Source organism: Alligator sinensis, unplaced genomic scaffold (assembly GCF_000455745.1).
Source record: "Alligator sinensis unplaced genomic scaffold, ASM45574v1 scaffold502_1, whole genome shotgun sequence".
Lineage (NCBI taxonomy): Eukaryota > Metazoa > Chordata > Crocodylia > Alligatoridae > Alligator > Alligator sinensis.
The window spans coordinates 686494-706988 of NW_005841896.1; the positions used below are offsets into that span (position 1 = coordinate 686494).

General features: G+C 43.5%; 1 protein-coding gene across 8 annotated transcripts in view; it reads left to right on the forward strand.

The window, feature by feature from the left end:
- The window catches only part of ST5 (suppression of tumorigenicity 5), a 236646-nt gene that overhangs the window by 66805 nt on the left and 149346 nt on the right, over positions 1 to 20495 (forward strand). For 7 of the 8 annotated variants that reach the window (XM_025197391.1, XM_006018213.3, XM_006018216.3 and 4 more), the window contains one exon: positions 9136 to 9240. In XM_025197391.1, coding sequence (XP_025053176.1) covers positions 9161 to 9240 — 80 coding nt within the window. In that variant the 5' untranslated portion in view covers positions 9136 to 9160. Of the gene's footprint in view, positions 1 to 8881; positions 8943 to 9135; positions 9241 to 20495 lie in introns of those variants that run through there. The other variant, XM_006018215.3, reaches the window with a different exon arrangement.

A 20495-nucleotide genomic window follows, 5' to 3' on the forward strand; every position in this document is an offset into this window, starting at 1 on the left:
CTGTCTGCTCAAAGCAGGACTGTCCCCAACTCTTATCATCCCAGCCAAGGCTTTGTCTACCTGGTTCTCAAATAACCTCTAAGGATAGAGATTCCACAACCTCTCTGGGTAGCCCAGTCCAGTGCTTTACTACCCTCCTGGTGAGAGAATTTTTCCTAATATCTAACCTAAATTTCCCTTGCTGGAACTTGGGATCATTGCTCCTTGTTCTATTATCTGCCACCACTGAGAAGAGTGGTAGCTTTGTATCTCTGTATCTTTCATGCTACATGATATAAATAAACATCTTTAAAAGTACAAATGAATTAACAAGTCTTTGCCCCTGTGAAGTTGCTTCTCTGCTGGTTTAACAGCATACGGGAAAAAATTTGGCTAGGTAGTGCTCAGAGCAGACATGGCATGGGACTTGCATCATGCTAGTAGGCAGTCTTACTAGTATTACTCAGAGACGTAGCAATCGTTCTTATTTAGATTTCTTGTCCTCCACAGGTGTTATCTCTGTCTTCATTTCATTCAGATGTATGTGGCTAGTTAATGTCTTAATCTGGGCTTCTTCAGTAGTGGCTTTTGTCAGCTGTTTGCTTCATTAATAGTATAGGGTCCGTTATGAGCACCAGAGTGTCAGAATCAATTCCATCATTCAGGAAGAGGTTGCAAGGTTCTTGTTGAACAGGTCACAGTCACTGGGAAGGGACTTTGGTCAGTCAGTTTTACACTTCTGAATATTAGAATTTACCATATTAAGAATATTTAGTATTTTTTAAATGCTGGCATTCATCGTGCGTGTGGCATCCAAATCCTCTATGTTTGTTTTTCCTGTTTTGCTCAGATTAAATTATTTTTAAATTTCTGGATTGTGAGCCTTGATTATGAGATCAAGATTTGACAAATACAGATGCTTACATAGGTAGATCCAAGCATAAAGTAAATCTGGTTTAGGACTTGGTGACATCCACACTCCGACCATAAATAGCTAAGATTGTCAGCAGAGCCCCAGATGGGTGTTTCTTTGTTTTACTAGGTTGGAAAGCATGATTTTGAGTGAAATTTTCAGAAGTTCTAGTCCATTGAAAGTCAATAAGATTTAAGATCCAAGATTGCTTATGTTTTAAGCTGTCTATGATATGTGTGTTAGTTGACTAAATCCCCAGTATTGCAAAGCACTTAATCGTGTTCTTAATTTTAAATATATGGATAATTCCATTGCTTAGAGTTAAACACATTTTGTAAAGTTGCTGTATCAGGTCTGAATTATGTAAGGGAAGTATGTTTTGGGCTCATCCTATTATTCAAAAGCAAAATATCTTGAGAATAGGAATTTCAGCTGGTAGTGGTGTGACAAATCTGCTCACAGGGAGTCCCCAGAACCCCAATTTTCTTTCTGCTGTGATACTAGTTACCCCAAGGGTAGCTAGCTCCCTACTCCAGCAAGCCTCAACTCCACTGCCCTTCTACTGGAACCTGCAGTTGCAGTGAAGGAATCTGACAGAGGTCTTCCTGTTGGGTTATGAAAGACATTATAGTCCCCCCTTTTTCCTGGAAAAGGTAAGTGCAGACTATTGCTTGCCTAGAAATCACTCTTTGCACAGGCAATCAGCAAGGAGACAAACAGTGAAAGGATTTATTATGTAGGAGAAAACAATGTTATGATCAGAACAGACTATAGGTTTGGAGACCAGAAAAACAAAACAAGTAAAGTTTCTTACCTTCTCATCTGACTACACCTAAGTCTTCCTAAGAAACCTGCCAGAGTTTTTAGAGATCAGCCCTCATGCTGATTCATTAAAGCCCTAAAGCCTGAGATTCAAAGACACTGATTCTGTCCTACCTAGCCTCCAAGGCCAGCCTCCCCGTACCTCCCTCAGTATTATTCTTATGCTCAGGAGTCCCCAGAATCCTCTAGAGCAGCAGTTCCCAAACTCTGACAGATTGTGCGCCACCAATTTAAAATGATACAACGTTAAGTACCACCAGCAATTTTTTTGTCATATAAAGTAATTATAATAAATCTGTTAACGTGTAACACAGACAGGTTGTTTGAGTGCCACTGGTGGTACATGTACCACAGGTTGGGAACCGCTTCTCTAGAAAGCTCTGGTCTCCCTGAAGCATCTGGGGCCCCTCTGGCTAAAGGGCCATATTTGCAGATGCTTTTGCTATAAAGGAGTTGATTTCCCCAGTTACAAGCAGATAATGCCTTTGGGACATAACTCCTTCAATATGCCATTGTATGTGGCAATTGTCCTGGCCCTAGAACACAATGACAAGGGATAATTCGCAGTTCTACCCGTTCCTTGGCTAAACCATATCCCAAACCATAAAGATATATACAGATGGCACAACATAATCTGTACAGTAATAACAGTAACATAAATAGATACAAAAGAATGTGGACTTTCCGACAAGACCACACATGCCATATCAGTACAATAAAACACATGAAAGCATTTCTGATGCCACAAACCCCCAAAACATAGCGGGGTTCCTGACAGATGGCTGTAAGATTTGTTCTGTTCCAGTACAGGTTCCTAACTGTCTTACATTCAGTATCCTAATAAGGGGATTAAACACTATAATAGCTCAATAGGACACTAGTATTCTATGTACAGTTGATATATAATGTAGTTCTATAACTTTCACAGACACTAGAGAAGCAAGGCTTTTTGGTGATATCTTATATTGGACCACCTGTGTAGTTAGAAGAGAAAATTGTGTAACATCTTCCCAGCTATATGGTTGGTCAAATAAAAGATATCACCAACAAAACCTCTTTTGCTTCTCTCATATTTTATGGACCTTCCCAGGTACAACACCACTCCTTACTACTAACTCCCTACTGCTACGATTTAGGGGTCAGACTTTCAACTCTTACAATAGGGCTGAATTTTCAAAAAGGTTTCATCTTTCCTGTAGGCCTCTGATTGAAGTGCCCAGGTGGGTTCTGAGCTCTTCTGGAAATCTAATCTCAGTTGTGGATGCTAAGGTTTTTTGCAAGTTGTGGTAAAAGTACCTCTGGTTTACACTAGGCCCTCTGCAATGAACAGAATTGAACTCTATTGCAGTGTGTGTGTTTTTCTGTTTTAATATGCTAGTTTAAGTCACTTGTACAGAAGAAATTCCCACCTTCCAGTGCAGCTTCAAGTTTCCCAGTTCAAAGTTGTGTTGCAGTGGAGGGTTGTCAGGAAATAATTGAGTATAGGAATGTAGCCTCCCTCTTGGCTGTTCATCACAATTATGCGGTGCAGTCTGTTTGGATCTTCTTTAATGACTTCCTGTAAACAGCCAAGTACCCTTACTTTGCTTTCTTCTCTAACTGGTGACATATTTCTGAGTCGTGACTGATGTTATTCCAAGGAGATGGGGTTTTGTGAGAAAATGAGCCTGTGTAAAGGGGATACACTGGCATATTTTCTGCATCGCTGCAGCAGACACCCTTGGTGAGGAAGCTTGCTTTGCTGTGTAGGATGGAGCATGGCTTAACTACCCCCTTCCTGTCCACTTTGGAAAGGCCCTGGCCTGCTATGTGACTTGCTGTCCCATGGCTTCTACTCAGGGAAGTTCAGGGTCCACGTCATACGCATGCTCTGCACCAAGGTACAAAAGGGGGAGATCTGTTCATGCGCTCTTTTCTGTGTCCTGGAGTACCAGTGCAGTGGTAAGTAGGATCCTAAGGAGAATCTTATCAAGCATTTGTTGTTTTAAATCTTCCTAGGCAGGCAAACTGTCAAACGTCCCAGTTTTATAGAGGCTTAAATTACCAATTTAGAATGATAACTGTTTTCAAGAGAGGCAAATCTATATTTATATGTTTTACTGATAATAAATATTGGACCAAACTTAGCCCCCAAGTAGGGGAACTCTGCATGGGTTTGAACAACACTGAAGTTGAATGTGCTATGATAGTAGGGGTTGTAAAAGCCACCCCTCAGGTATCCCATGCTCCAGTTGAGAGGAGGGAGGAGAGGCACCCTTCAGAGATCCTGACCTCCTGCATCTCAAGGAGTCTGCTGTAGCCTTGTTTTAGTCGTGTTGGTTATAGGGATCTGCTGGGATCTGCTTAATTCTGTAAGCACTTAAGCATGAGCAGTGCTGCCAACAGCTATGGCTTTTTTGGAGTTGTGATATTTGGTATTTTTATTACATTCTTGTCTCCTGGATTTACATGCTCATGTGAGAATCTCAGTTTTAATTACAGAAATAAGTTGCTCACCCTAATGGTTAAAGAGGAAAGCTTGAAAACCTGCCTCTGAAGGATCCCACAGCAGAATGCAATTAGAAAGAACCTATTGTTTGTTTGTTTAAAGTCACTTAGCCAACCTCTGGAATTTTGGAGGCCTGACCCATTATTTTCAAGTGCTTGGAACTGGCAGTGTTGTCTTAGTCAAAGGGACTACTTGCATCAAGATTCATACACATAAAGCTAGATTTTTAAGGGTATTCTGGGTAGGTCTGGCATTTTGAACTTGAGCAGGTTGTGCCCTGAGCACAGTACCTTTTCTGAAGCCAAAATATCAAGCATTTTTTTAAAGTGATACATGTAACTTAAGGGTAGCCTGATTCTCCTGTCTTCTTTCATACTCCAAATTTGCAAATTTTTATAGTTGTTCTAGGCATTGGATATTTTTCGTATGTGAAGAGCTGCTGCTGCTGCTAAACTTGACATAATATAAACATCTTTCACCTTGAAGTAGCTCAAAGTACTGCCTGCTCTTAAATCTGTCTGGCTTTAATCTTATTTTTGCTATCTAAGAGTTATTTGCCTTCTCAGTCAGAAAATTTGGCTACCTCTGAAATGGATGATTCTGAATTTCACATAGGTGTGATGTGGTATTTAGAAAACCTTCATGGACGTCTGTGTGTGTGTGTGTGTGTGTGTGTGTGTGTGTGTGTGTGTGTGTGTGTGTCTGTAAATTGATCCTTCCTAACTTGGCTTTGTTGGAAAGACCCATAAAAAGTTTGCTATGATATAAAATCACTCAAGCTTTTCATGATGCTCTCTAATAATGAATTCAGTGCTCCAGTGCTTACACCCAAAATTGTAGGTCCAGCATAGCTGCTTGTATCCACTTATATATTTACACAGCCAGTGCCATAGCAGCAAAGTTTGGTGCCCGGGCCAAAGCCCGCAACAGCAGCCCTCTGTTGCCCCGCTCACAGATCCAGGGGGCATCCCCCCACCCCCAATGCTTGCTCGGGAGTGCATGCAGCGGCGGGAGCCACTCTCACCTGGTCCCCATGCCCCCCCCCAAAAAGGAACTGCTTGCAGCTCCGTCCCACACCCTGTTGCCACCCCTTCACTTTGGCTCCCAGGGCAGTCGCTCCACTTCCCCCCACCCTTGCTACAGACCTGTACACAGCTCACATCATCATTGTTTTTAGCATCTCGGAGCCTTTTATATACATATTCTCATACATACACATATCCTCACAGCACGTGTGATCATGGAAATACTTTCACCTCCATTTTAAAAAAGGAGAAATGAAAGAAAAGAGAAGTTCAGGTCCAGATCCAGAAAGCGTCTAAATATCTTTGTAGATCTGGGTATAGTGACTTACTAAAGGCCATTCAAGTACCCAGGTCAGGATTCTAACCACTAGCCCATCCTTCCTCTCTGGGTCAGAACAGTGGGTATTCTGTCACCAAGAGTGGCCATACTGGACCTATAATTTTGGATGCGAGCACTGGAGCACTGCGGTCATTATCGTGAGTGATGTAAAAGCAATCAGTGCAATACCAGAATTACATGAGTAAAAATATAGGTAAGGTGGTGACTGGACAAGGCAGCCACTTACGCACATGCTTTAGTGGGGCCATGTAGTGTTCACCTCAGAGATTAGAACCTTACTCTTAGTTTCAATTTCAGAGTTTTATGAATACATTTTAAATAGTTTTTCTCTACTTATACAAAAGTGGAAGACTTTCAAAATATTTAAATTTAAGTTCAGAGCCAGACCTCCACAATTTTTAATAAAGATGGTGCTCATAACACAAATATTAGATTTCAGCTTTGTGGTTTGGTATGAACCATGAGCAAAATAAAGATCCATGAGCAAAATAAGCTTTCATAACATCAGCCAGGTAACTTGACTACTACTTTGGCAAGGATGTCTTGGTTTCTGGACTTTTAGTGTCTGAGAGGTGACAGAGCTCTCATTTACTTACCGATGCATTTACAAAAAGAATATGCCTCTACAGTGTTCTTTAGTCGACACGTTATGCTGTGTTCCTCTGAAGATGGATTCACTTCTCGGATAATCTTATAGGAACATAATGCCCACCTGTATCTCAGTCTGTTTTCCTTTTTATTTCTGCCTTAGAGCTATTATACATACAGATATCTACTATTGTGCATAGGAAGAAATGTAGTTCTTACCAGTTGTACACAGTGTGTAGAGTTTTTTTCTCTCAAGAACAGATCACGTCTTGCTTGAAAGTGAGCCAATGTTGAAATAAATTGGTCCATTCAGAATTCATGGTGGTTTTGAATTTAGAAATAATGGGTTTTAAATGATCTCACTTTTATGTGAAAATGATGATTTCACGTTCTAGAAATGATTCAGTGTTGGATTCTGGAAGTGTCCTACAAATGGCAAATATGTTGCTGTGACTTGTGGATGGGACAGGAGGGGGAATTCTTTCCCAAGTCTTACTCTAATCTATGACAGGTTTCGCATGTCCCAGTTTGGCATTTCCTCTCTCGGTTTGTAGCAGAAAAGTTGATTTTCCAAATTGTAGCACACATCCTAATGGTCATCATTTGACTTTAGGCTTCATTTATTTCACTTGCTTTTAAGCACCTTGTGTTTGTGATTCAGGCAGTCTGGCATGGTGAGAGCACTGGTGCTGCTGAACTGGAGAGTGGAAAATATGATGAAACTATTGGTTCATTGTGGAATTTGCTTGGCTGGCTTTAGAGGTTTTTTTTTCTTTATTTTCCTAAGGATGTGCTTTCCTGATCAGAGCAGGCAGTTCAGTACAATCCTGTTATCTTGATAGTATAATAATTACAATAATACTGAGATCTTAGAGGAATTTGGGGAGCGCTAGTGCAGAAAAAATTCTACTGACTGGAAAAACCTTCATCTAATCCAGGAAAGCTGGACAATCAGAAAATTGAAAGTGGACCTGGAATCTGTGGTTAGTTTAATTGATTCTACATTTTGAGCTGCATTCCACAGGAATTTTCTATGACCTTATTTGCAGTAGAACTATTTGGGATAAAACAGTTTAGCAAATATCCTCTCCATATGGCTGAGTCTGTTTGTAGAAGGATTTTGTGTGTTGTCAATGCCCAGCTCATTTTTCAGTATCACATTTCAAGCAGCCTTGATTTATTGTGGATTTAGGTAAACACCACATCTTGTAGTACTCTTTATTTTTGCATTTGCTATGCTATTAATGGGATCTGCAATCAGCAGTTCTGGTCAGGGCTTACATAGCCCTTGGGCAGCAGCTCTACAAATCAAGCTGTGGTTTTCAGTCTGCAAGCTACTGAGAAATCAGAAGCCATTGTGAACTAGGATCTGAGAGCTTGTAGCATCCTAAATAAAGAATCCATTTTATGCTTACGTTACCTGAGTTCAGCCTTGTTTCCATCATAAAAGAGTGCTTTGGACCCCACTAAAGATCTTCCTATGGAGTTTTTAAAATTATTTTTATTTCCTACTTGGTAAAACACTTCTAATAGTTCTGATAACAGGTGAGGAGTGCCCTTGAAGGAGCTGTAAACACAGCTTCTCAGAGCCAGGGTCCAGCAGAAAGAGGTTTGTGATGAAGTGGGGTACACTGGTTTCACATCTGGCATTAGGATCTGGTCAACAGAGGTATTGGCCCCATTCTGCCCTTGCTTGCAGCACAAAACTCCTGCTGATATCAGTGGAATGTGGGCAGAATAGATCTCCTCAGTAACGGGTTGTTTCTTAGGCAGTGTGTGGCGATGTTACAAAAGTGAACTCAGTCTGGGCTCTTGGGAGCAGTTGAACAATTCACCCTTTCTCTGGCATTCCTTTCTCACATACTTGAGGGACCCACAGAACACAAAGTTACCAGTTGCCACCTCTCCCTTGGTTATTGCTAAGTTTTTTTCTCCCATAATGTTCTTTTGTTTAACTGTTCCTGCTTCACAAGTTGAAATCCCTTTGCATTTGAGAATCAGTCTGACATATCTATTTCCTGTTTTTGTGTGTCGCAGCACCACATCAGTGAGATCTTCTTCACTGCTGGCCATCTCCATATAGTTATTCATCCAGGAATCTCTTATTCTTTGTGCCTCCTCCAAAACAAATAATACTTGTCTGCTTTTAAGAGTATTTTGGTTTCTCTTTTATGTAAGGCTGCCTATCAGGAATTAGGGCACTCAGGACTGCTAGTCTTTCCCCCAACTGGACACTCGAGAAAAAAATAATTGGATAGATTTGTTTTTTATCAGGGTAAAGAGTTTATGACTTTTGGCTTTCTCTCAGATCTCACAGCCCAATGCTGCTAGGAAAGAACTAGTAGGAGCCACTGGCTATTTTTCCTCAGTAGGAAGGCAGAATTAATGAGTTACATTGCCCTTCTTGGTGTTTCAAAGCAGCTTTTAACCTTGTAGCTACTTGGAAAGATAAAGAGCATCCATGGGTATTTTAATGTAACAGACAGACTTGAACATGATTCTGCAGTGAGCTCATGGCTGTGTACTGTGGACACAAGCTACATTAATTAATTGAAAAGAAGTTTATTTGTACAGAACTTGTCTTTGCTTTGGTTGGTATCACTCGCTATTGGCTTCTGAACAAGTGTTGTTGGATGGAAGAGCTAAATTCAAACGCAGCTTGTGGGATTTTGCAAACTCAAAATCCATCTCAATTTTAAATAGGAAAAAGACAGAATCTGAACCATATTCCTAACCCTGGTACCTCTGTCCCACCTGCTTTGGGCCTGCTGATAAAATGAGACTCAGGTATGATCTGGAAGCGATCTGGAGTTTTAGTTATGCAAAATCATAATCAGATTGAATGCATTTTGTAGCAGACAGTGGCTTTGGGGTTTACCCGTTACTGATGTTACTTTGGAATTTTTGTTCCTTGTAGTTTTGGAAAGCTTGCTTGCTAGTTGGACCCTATTTAAGCTTAATTTGCTTTGTTTTCTTTCAGGTACCTAGGTTTATAGAGAGCAGAAATGACCATGACTGCCAACAAGAATGCCAGTGTCACCAACAGAGCTGGAGGGAATAAAGTGCCTCAGGATACTCTGGACCGGTAAGTACACTGTTGGCTTTGGAATTTTAAACTCTTCATTTCAATCAATTTATTTTGTGTCCCAACATTTTGTCACTTATATCCCAGAATGAGTCAGCTTGTTTGGAGCTGAATCTCAGTTTGAAATGTATGTACAGTAACTGCTTCTCTGACACAAAGACAGTAGAAAAATATGTTCGTGGCAGAAGGTGAACCTAACTATCCATCACTCCCCTGACAATCTTCCTTCGAGTTACATTAAGATGTCTCAGTCCCTTGAAAGCAGGACTTATGGGTCTGGAGTCCCACAAGTCCTAACTTGTGTCTTAAGATCAGGGTTTAAATCCATGGTGACCTCAGGCAAGCCTCTTCATCTCTCTGTTCCCAGTCTTCTGCTTGTATAAAGCAGCGTTTTCTCCCATCTTTCTTTTTTTCTGTTTAGACTGTAAGCAGGAAGTGCCTTCTACCATGTTTTGGTATGGCTGCCAGCACAATGGGGCTGAATGTAAGGTGCTGCCTCTAGGAGGTGTTGGTGCTGCTTTCTTGAGTCATTGTGTAGTCTTTGCTTTTGACTTAAATCCAACACAGACTACCTCCTTTTTCCTTCTAGTCTCCTTTGGGAAGATCTGCCTTGTCATGTTGCTTTATGATGCAAACAAACAACTCGTCTGTGATCGATCTTCAAGTTCACTTTGGATTGGGCCCCTCTTTAGACCTTGTACAGTTCCTTGTACTGCAGCACTGCCTTTGTGCAAGGTGATGTACAAAGAAGTAAGAAGGATACACTCCACCCTAGATTGCTTACAGTCTATATTTGTGACCAAGGCTTGAAGGTGGGACCAAAAAAACACCCTTATTTTCTAATATATAACCCACCCCTGTAAATCACACGCACCCTGTTTTTTGTTTTTTATTGTATCATGAAAAAAAGAGCTTATTACCTTGGGTAAGTATCTGAGTAGGAGCTGCTAGGGAGCCAAGCCTTTTCCTGAGCCTTCAGTGTGAGCCCCATGCACTGGATGGAGCCTGCATCCCAGATCTAAGGTGATGTAGTGCAACAGAGCTGTACACCAGGTTCAACCCAGCCTGTGGCTTCAGAGCCAGTGTGTGGGGTTGGACTGGCATATCAGGTCCAGGGCTATGTGGTGGGTCCAACTTGGTGTGCTCAGTCTGGCCATGGACCAGCCCCATGCACCAGCCTGATTCAGCCTGCCTGTGGGGAGAGGGTCTCTCCCCAGGTCCAGAAATTTGGCTGGGGGTGGAGCGGAAGGAGGGAGATGTGATGGTGTTAATTGCCATGGCTCCCAGAGCCACAGCAGTTAACACCACCACTGCTCCCCTTCTTTCCCCCATGCAAATTCCAGAGCCATGGGGGTCCCTTTTTCTTGCATATAATATACACCTTCATTTTCCTTAGCTGGTTTTGTGGGGAAAGAAATATATATGTGAAAAAATATGGTAAATGATGGTGGAGAGTGAGAGAAAACAACTGAGATCTTGTCAACACAGTTGGAATTGGGAGCAATAGATGGTTTGCAGCGCCCTGCTATAAACAGGTAGTGTAAACAAGCAGCGCCAGTCTCAGCCATGGTTGATATTAGAGCATGAGTGCACAACCTCCAGCCCCCATGGGTCTGGAAATTTGGTGGCAGGGGAATACTACTGCTGTTCTCGTGCTGCCAAGCCTTTGAACCCATGGGGAGCTCTGGGACCTGCGACACTGGATCTGGCCCAAGGCCCTGTCATGGTGTTGGAGGGTGGTGCCAGGCCCCTGGGACCCAATCCTGGTGCACAGGGCGTGGGGGTGGCTGTGGGGGAGAGTTGCCAGGCCCCTCAGCCTGCAAATGGGCCCCGTGTTACTCATTTGGCCTGAGGACCAAAAGGTTGAGCACCACTGGTATAGTGTATCTGGAAGATGCTGAACCAGAACAAGTACACTAGTGTAGCAGGTCTATACTGTAGGTTTGCATCAATATAGCTACCCTGATATAAAAGCCCCTGTGAACAGAGTCTGACTCAGATGGCTTAAACCAGTGTAAGCACAGCATGACCGGTCCAAAGCAAAATGAGTCATTGGAGGCATGATGCAGAAGAACAGCGGCAGTCACAGACAGAAGCAGCAGATGCTGCTGGATAAGCTCGGAGAGATGGGAAATTGTGTAGGTTGATTCTGACCCTAGCAGTGTGCTGCATGTTGATTTGTTATTGTTGTCACTGCCTTGCTTGCCTTAGCTTGGGATACCTGTCACCTTGTTCCAACCATAAACAGAAAGGGAAATATATATAAATTCAGTTATGACATCCTAAGTGTGGAATTGCTGGAAGAAAATTATTTTTAAACCTTTTTGCCCTCATTTTTTATTTAAAGGAACACTTTGTTCTAATGATGCCTACAGCTGTTTTGGTTTTAAACTCTTACATTTGTCAGTTTTTCTTTATTTGGGGTATATATGTGCTTTGTCACCCTGTTCAGCCCCCTGCATCAAATCTTACACTTCATGCTTCCCCACTCCCTCCTTTGTGTCCACTGGAATCAGGGGGATGCAGCAACATGGTTGCACCCCCTTTGGCTGTGTGGCACGTGTTCAGTGAAGTCTCTGAGTTTATTGGCATATTAGTGCAGCTCCTGCCAGAGCTCTGCATGTGCCACAAGGATTGTACTCACTCTGGCCAGAGCCCCTGGTTTCACGCTGCTCAAGAACCGAGGGGGTGGGTGCCACTGCTGTTTGCCCTCCCTTCTTCCTCCCAGCTGTTTTCCCAGAGAGCTCACTGCATGTGCGCCATGCCGCCGAAGAGGGTTTGGTCAGTCACCTCTCCATGATCCTAGATCTGGCCATCCTGCTGTGGGTGAAACGGCCATATCCTAAATGTCTGAGAAGTAAGTAGCTTCAGGAGACAGAGAGCTGAAATTAGATATCAAGAGAGCAGTGATGAGATCTCATCACTGGTGAAACACCCATCAATATTTTTAGTGTTGATTTGAGTGGAGACAGGGTTTTGCCTGGGCTGTCAGTGACTTCATAGCATTGACAAATCTGCTAAGTGTTCAACATAATGAGGGTAATTTTTATTTACTTAAAATATTTACTTAAATATGGAAAGAGCTTTGAGAGCTACAGGTAAACTACTGTACTAGGGATGAAGAGATGTTATTTTTTTGTTAAGTCCTGTTTTCCCGAATGTTGTGTTCTTCCATCAGTCACTTCATGTCTTCCACTATATAAATTTACTTCTTACCTTCTTTATATTGCTTCCTCTCTCTCTCTCCCCTTCACCTGCTGTGCTGGACAACTGCCTAAAGGCACAGATAACTTCATATTGATGTATTTCCACTAGAGATAAACAGGATATTAGTAGATTTGTTAGATTTCAACATGAAGTGGGCCTAACATCCTTTCATTCTTAATTTTGCTACTTCACACCTTCCTTGTTTCTTAGCAAGGAAGGGGGAGGGAGCTTTTGTCTTAATAAGAGATGAGCCCAAGTCTGGAGCCAGTTCCTTTTAGCTTCAGAATTAAGATGTTAATAATAAATATTTAGAATTATTGCATTTATCACCTTTTAGTATCACAGTGATTTGTTTTGCAAGTCTGGGCTCATAAAGAAGCCAGGAAGTTGGGATCCAGACTTCACCAAATTTAGGGTCAACTTTCCTGACTGGTTCTAGTCTTACTATTCTTTGAAGACCTATAGGAGTTTTAAGTATATGAGACAGCAAGTGTCATATGTCCTTTCTTCCAGTTTTATCATCCTCACATGTTTTGATTATGGTTTATATAATGAAGGATTTCAAGGTGCAAGCAAGGGCATGAAGTTAGAGCTAACCTAGAATTACAGTTGCCTGACAAGTGAGAAGAATAATAGCTTGTCAAACGCTGATTCTGTATCCTTTAATTTGCCTTTCTGTAATCTCCCTAGCTGATCTCCCTTTGTGCGGCCATGCAAAAAGATGCTCTTTGAGTCAGCTGTGAGGATTCTTCATTTCTGTCAGACTTAAATCAATGCAGTAGGTGCTGGCATAATAAACGTTTAATTTCAGGCTTGGAAGATTTATTGTAAACATGTTGAGAACCTACTTAAACTGAGCAGTCATTGTTTCCATCATTCAATTTGGAGATTTACAAGCCTATATTATCTGCTTTCTGTATAATTTGCAGAGGTAAAATTTCATAAAGAGCTGATAATAGCATGACAGAAATGTAATTATCTCTATGTCTCTCCATACTCCTAGCATTACCTCCTCTTAGGGATATTTTTCAAAGTAGTTTGACTGCACATGATGAACACTAAACAGTAGGTTACAGTTTTGCAGGGCCCTTGTCTACTTGAAACTTTTATAGCCTATTTTGGGTCTTACCTGAAGCCCAATAAGGGGAATGAGAGGGAGAAAGACCTTTCTTTAATTCAATAGTCTTGCAATCAAGCATAAATGTGTTTAGATTTTAAATACATTTTCAGTGGAAAAGCATTGTGTGTGTGCGTACATGTACATATATAGAGAAAGAAAGAAAGAAAGAAAGATGGTGGGTTTACAAGCATCAGGACTCTTTGTCACTCATCACTAAAAGGCAGTCACCTGTGGCAGTGGTTTCAATGTTTTCCAGTGATGGGCTACATTGACCTGGCTTGGCTCTGAGGTGTGCCAGCTCAAGGATCTGGCACCTCTGCTTTTTCCCAGTGCCCATGACACAACCAAAGCCCCCTCTGCCAAATGTCACTGAAGTCACCTGGCATTGTGGGCTGGATCCAGCCCACAGGCCAGAGGATGATGACCTACAGAGTAAAGCATAGTGACTAATTAGCAGTGCATTTTAGGACATGTGGGGCAGTGGATGGCAGAACTGAATGGTGGTTTTCTCAGTGTTGTGGGTAGTTCTCAGTCATAACATCAGGAGAATGAAAAGGGATCATTTTGTATCAAAATGTATGGAATGAGTGAACGTGCATTTAAAGTTCCTTTAAACCGGCTAGGTTTTAAGGAACGAATGTACTTTGGATTAGCATCCAGGTTTATGGAGTGACCTGCTGGGTGGCACGGAAGTGGAAAGGGATGTTGGAGTCCTAGTGGACTCCAAGACGAACATGAGTCGGCAGTGTGACGAAGCCATCAGAAAAGCTAATGGCACTTTATTGTGCATCAGCAGATGCATGACGAATAGGTCCAAGGAGGTGATACTTCCCCTCTATCGGGCGCTGGTCAGACCACAGTTGGAGTACTGCGTGCAATTCTGGGCGCCGCACTTCAAGAGGGATGCGGATAACCTGGAGAGGGTCCAGAGAAGGGCCACTCGTATGGTTAAGGGCCGACAGACCAAGCCTTACGAGGAGAGACTAGAGAAACTGGATCTATTCAGCCTCCGCAAGAGAAGGTTGAGAGGCGACCTTGTGGCTGCCTATAAGTTCATCACAGGGGCACAGAAGGGAATTGGTGAGTATTTATTCACCAAGGCGCCCCCGGGGGTTACAAGAAATAATGGCCACAAGCTAGCAGAGAGCAGATTTAGATTGGACATTAGGAAGAACTTCTTCACAGTTCGAGTGGCCAGGGTCTGGAACGGGCTCCCAAGGGAGGTGGTGCTCTCCCCTACCCTGGGGGTCTTCAAGAGGAGGTTAGATAAGCATCTAGCTGGGGTCATCTAGACCCAGCGCTCTTTCCTGCTTATGCAGGGGGTCGGACTCGATGATCTATTGAGGTCCCTTCCGACCCTAACATCTATGAATCTATGAATCTCTACTAAGATACCCTTGAGGGGTTTGCATCCCAGACCAAGATGGCTCTTTAGGTCTGTTTTTAGCCTATGCAAAAGTAAATTGTATGAAGCAAGCTTGTATAAAGAATTGTTACACCAACAAAATAGCATTTAGCTAAATTTGACTAAACTTGATCAATAAAAAAATATAACCCCTCCTTCATATTCCCTTGCTGCGTAGAGATAATACTTACATCATTGACACTGAAAGCAAAGGCAGCAAGAAGTCAGGAACACTTCTGTGTAGTTGAAAGCACATCATGGCAGTACTGTGTGCAGCAGCCTTGAGAAATGTCAGTGACTGGGTCCACAGTATACTGGCTAGCTGTGTGTGCCCTTTCACACCAAGTGATCACTTTGTTCAGCTGCACCCTGAATAGGAGTCAGGACAACCCCAATGAGAGATACTTGGAGGACAGAGACGTGGATCTATAGTCATAACAACAATTGAAAACTCTCCTTCTCTCATAGTTTGTTTTGTTTTGCATATTGTTTGTAACCTGTTATTTGATATTTAATTGGAGTCATGGTTCTTTTGGAGGTTCATTCCCTTGGAGATTTGTACATAAACTGTATTCAGATCAACAATTTGATTCCTAAAGCATTTTTATTGTCCCTTCCTTTCGTCTAGAAGAATTTTTAAAGGCAGAAATGGATTTACCAGCTCTGTCCAATACAAATGTTGCTAGAATATTATCAGAAATGGGCCTGTAAATAACCTACAAAGTCAGTGTAAGTTACAAGGTTCCTCTTTTTTATTTTCTTTAGAATTGTCATAGTTAACATTTTTGTCCTTGTCTGTAACACTTCCAAGACAAAGTCATGACTTCTTAAAATGGCAGAGTTTTGTTTTGTTCAAAGCAGATGCGGGAGGAGACAAAATTGATAAATAATAGTAGGCAGTGGACTGCTGGTTCTGTCTCCTCCATCTCCTATGTCTATGCCATTGTTCAACTCTCTGTCTCAGAGCACATTCACCAACACAATTTGTGCCCTATAATGCACTTTGCTGTGTTACAAAGATTTCACAGAAGGAAAAATTCAGGCAGTGTCTTAGAACCAAATTCTGCGTTGAATTTGAAGGGACTGCATGAGGTGACTGCATTGCTGATTTTGACTAAAGATTTGTTCCAAAGCCTTCTGAAGTAAGAGGGAGTATTTCTATTGATTTCAGCAGTCTTGGGAACAGGTCATATTAATCTTGTCCAGTGAACCAAGGCAGACCTGGTTATATTACTCTAGAAATCTGATGGGTAGAGCAGTGCTCCAACTGTTAGTCAGCATCATGCTGATGTAGTCAGCAATAAAACAGAAAAGAAATTGTATCAAGCATGTTTCCATCATAAGGTAGGATTTGATGAAAACCTTTTTGTTAGGTTCATGCCCTGTGAGTGAAGAATGTATCCTTATAGACACAATTACTGTATTTTTATTTTAGTTTATTGGTTCATTAATAAGTTCTGGGCAACTTTCTAGAAATCTTGGCATTATTTTAAGCACAGTAAAAAAAAAAAAGTTATCTAGTTTCATATGTGTAAAGCTTAGCTTCATTTGAAGATAGAAATATGATGACGCTCTGTTCTAATTCTCCAGATTTTGAAAGGCATGTTACTTATCAAGTTCCTAACTATGGAACACTACAAAAGTCCGTGAAAAAGAAACCACTTTTAAGAACGCTTTTAAAATACCTATGATGCATTTGCCTTAGTGCAGATGGAGTGAAGCCCAAAACTAAGTAGTGATCCTTTTAAAACTATCTTAACCAAATTATGCCACATTTACACTAAAGAAAATCATGGCTGCTGAAAACAAACAGGTATTACTAGAGCATGCTTAAGACTTATCTAAACCATGTAGTCAGGCGTGGTTTGGGAAGGTGACTACATCACTCTTTGGTCTTGGTACCAGTAGTGTAACTGTGGGTTGTATGACTAAGACATGAGTCATGGGTGCCAGCTTTGAGGGAGCATAAGAATAGAGCCATTGGTGCTGTTGGCTTGGCTGCCGCAGGCATTGCTGCCGGTCCGACCTCTGCTGCTGCCCTTGCTACTGCTGCTAGCCAGCACGCAGAACCTTCTTGTCAGGCCTGTGCTTGGTACCATCTGTATGAAAGAGCCATGTTCTGTTAGGGTGCTGATTTATAGAAACTTCAGTATGGACAGACATTTGCTGTCATCCATTTAGTTTTAGCATGGAGTCTATTTTGTCATGAGGCCTGTTCTCCTTCTACCAGAGCTGTGCAGGAAAGCAGTTGGCTCATGTTATTGAAGTCAGTCACTGTAATTTTGTGATGAGATGAAGTAGGGGTTACCAACTGGGGGTATGCATACACTTGGGGGTACTTGGGAAGGCCCTAGGGGGTACGTGGCAGTGGTGCAGAGAAGCAGGGGTACATTGGACGCCGCTGTGCACCACCACCTGCTGCTGCTGCCACCTGCCACGCACAGTGGAAGTGGCATGTGGTGCCAACACCCTCCCCCCTCGTTGACCAGCCGCTGGGGGACCCCCCTCTCCCACTTGTCAATTGGCCACTGGGGGGACCCCCCACTCGTGAACTGACTGCTCGGGGACCCCCCTCCACCGCTTGTCAGCTGCCTGCCAGGGGACCCTCCCCCTCATCCAGGGGGTACAGTCCAAAATTTGGAACGGGTTTCCAAGGGAGGTGGTGCTCTCCCCTAACTTGGGGGTCTTTAAGTGAAGGCTGGGGATAGGCATCTGGCTAGGGTCATCTGACCCCAGCACACTTTCCTGCCTAGGCAGGGGGTTGGACTCAATGATCTGTTGATGTCCCTTCCGACCCTAACGTCTATGAATCTATGAAAATCTGGAACCGTCTCTCGAGCTGGTCATAGTCAAGCCAAGTTTACAGAAAGTTCACCTTTTGGCTGACTAAGAAAGCGTAACTCTCAGTGCTTGCTAATAAACCACTAGGAGTGCTTTGTTCACCTACTACTTTGCACAGAGGACTAGAAATATCTTTTCTCTAGGAATTGATTCTAGGATGAAAGGATGAGCATAAGCACAAAATCACATCGCTACCCTGCCTTCTGTCTCACTGAACTAGTGCACCGGCTCCAGTGATCTCTAATTAGGTGCCAGATACAATAAATTAGGTTGCTGGGTTATAATAGAAGAACTGTAGTCCCTGCTGTCTTCTTGGTAGAGATTGCATGTTAAAGAAATCTTACTGTGGGACAGGAGAGATCCATCTGTTTTTGTGGAGGGAAAAGTGCTGCCTTTATTGAGTAAATGCTTGTACTGTCATACTTGATATAAGTATGTCCAAAGGAGTCAGTACCTGGGTGCACCTTGATGTCCTGGAGGAGAAGTTCCTACACTGGGTTTTCTTCACCAGCAATACCTCAATGTGGCAGAGCACCAGGAGGTGCTCACCATTTAGTAGGCTGCTGCAGGCTACAGAGGAGCTTGCAGGGTAAGCAGCAGGGAGTCCTCCCCCTCATCCCCTTCTTAGCCATTTTAAGGGGGAAGGTGTGTGGCAGTGCACCTTTAGGTGCCTACCACTTTAAGTCTGAGAGCAGGCAGCTGGCAGGTGTGGGCCAGCCCTGATGACGCGGCCATTTTAGATCCAGACCCACATGGCTAAGCCAGCAGTCTGCTGCTGCAGCTGGAACAATAACACCCGGCTAAGCCGCTGCTCACAACACCTTGGAGGTAAGGGCAGAAACTATGGGGATGGCAGGAGGCTCCTGTTCCTAAGCAAGACCAGAAACTGCACCCTGCTGGGGAAGAGTGGTCTGGTGGGGCTGGCCTTGGCAGGACAGTCCCCCAGAAATGGCAGGCCAGTTACCTCCCCAGTGAAAGGTGGGTATGGGTGCCTTAAAATCCCAGCCCCCACATCCTGGTGGGTTATCTAGACCTAGGGACAGGCATGGGGGCCAGGAACATCTCTAGACACCTGAGCCCCATGGGGTACAAGACCCTGGAGGCCCCAACAAAGGGGGCAGAGATGCAGAGCAGCCCTAGGGAGAAGGCATAGGTGGAAGACCTTAGTAGGAGGGCATATGTTGAAGTCCCAGGAAGGGGGCAGTTAGGCCAAGGTCAGTCTGTGGATGCCTGAGGCTGCAATTGGGCCAGAGGCCAAGATCCCAGTAAGTCCTCAGACATGAGGCCGAGTGTTGGGTCAGAGGGAGACCCCAGTAAGCCCTCAGATGTGGTGAGGCCAAGTTTGGGTCAGAAGTTAAGAATTTTGAGTAGCTGAATACACAGTGTGGCCCAGAGAGGGACTAGGGGCAAAGTCAGCCCAGTGTGAGGCACAAGGCTGGTACCACATAGAGTAGGAATGCTTGAAGAACTGCCAGCTGGTATGAAAGTAGTTAAGCTTGATGACCCAAGGGAGTCGCTCAAAGGAGCAGAGCAGGCTGGGAGCGGCCCAGTGAGGGGCAGCATGCAAGAGACCCAGTGAGAGAGGGCAGAGTAGAAGAGGCCATAGTTTATGAATGTGGCCCTGAAAGGAGCAGTGTGTGAGAGGCCCAACAGTGGACCAAGTTTAGTCCAGCCTTAAGCTGGAGTTGTGAGAACAATCTGGATGCCATCTGTGAGGCATGGGACATGATAAGGGAAGGCCAGAGTCATGTACAGAGCCCCCTGGTATCGGGGCAGTAATATGGGCAACCTCCCACATTTTACACCAGTGCAGGAAACAGCAAAGTTTCCTGAGACTGGGTGGATTGCCCTATTTAGAGAGGTGGGTGAGGTGACATGAAGACTGGGCAGATTGCCCTATTTAGAGAGGTGGGTGAGCTGACATGAAAGCCAGCCCCAGGATGGCCCCCTGTCATACTTGACTCCAACTCTAATTAATTTATTCCATTGTCATGTTCATGCAGCATTGTTCCATTGTTGTCTTGGTGCTAATACATTTTCAAGCTCATTAATTTCATTTCAGACATTTTACTCTGTAGAGTGAAAAATCATTACCCTTCAGCTCTGTTTGAACTTGTAATGCCAGTCTCAGCTTTACTGTTAGGCAACTCATACAGCTGTAGTGGAAGAGGCCTGGCAATGTAGGTAATCCCATGTCTGTCATTTTAGTGGGTTTAGCACTTTGGAGCAGGACTGTCTCTTATGTGCTTGTGTACAGTGCCTAGCAGACTGGAGCCCTGGTGTGGGTACAGACATCAAGCTTAATATGCTTTAAGTGTGCAGAAAGTGCTTTACAGCCATAACAGAACAGATGTTCATGGCACATAGTACTTTAAAAATGGTGGATCCCACTCCAAGTTAACCCTGGATGGATGTATACTAACTTAAAGTGCTTTATCGAAGATCTGGGCCAGATCTCATTGAGGGTTAACTTGGAATGTGATCAGCACCATCCCAGGCAGTGTCACAGCTTAGCTGGGGCTGCTGTGGTGGGAGAGACCCTGGAGGCCTTTGCCTATAGTAGCCCTGACCAGCTGGGACAGCCTGCACTGTAGCTGCTGGCTGCAGCTGTCATGAGGCTGGGGGGGGGAACGGGAACACCCCCACCATGTGGACCCAGCCCCCCCACTTGACCCTAGCCCG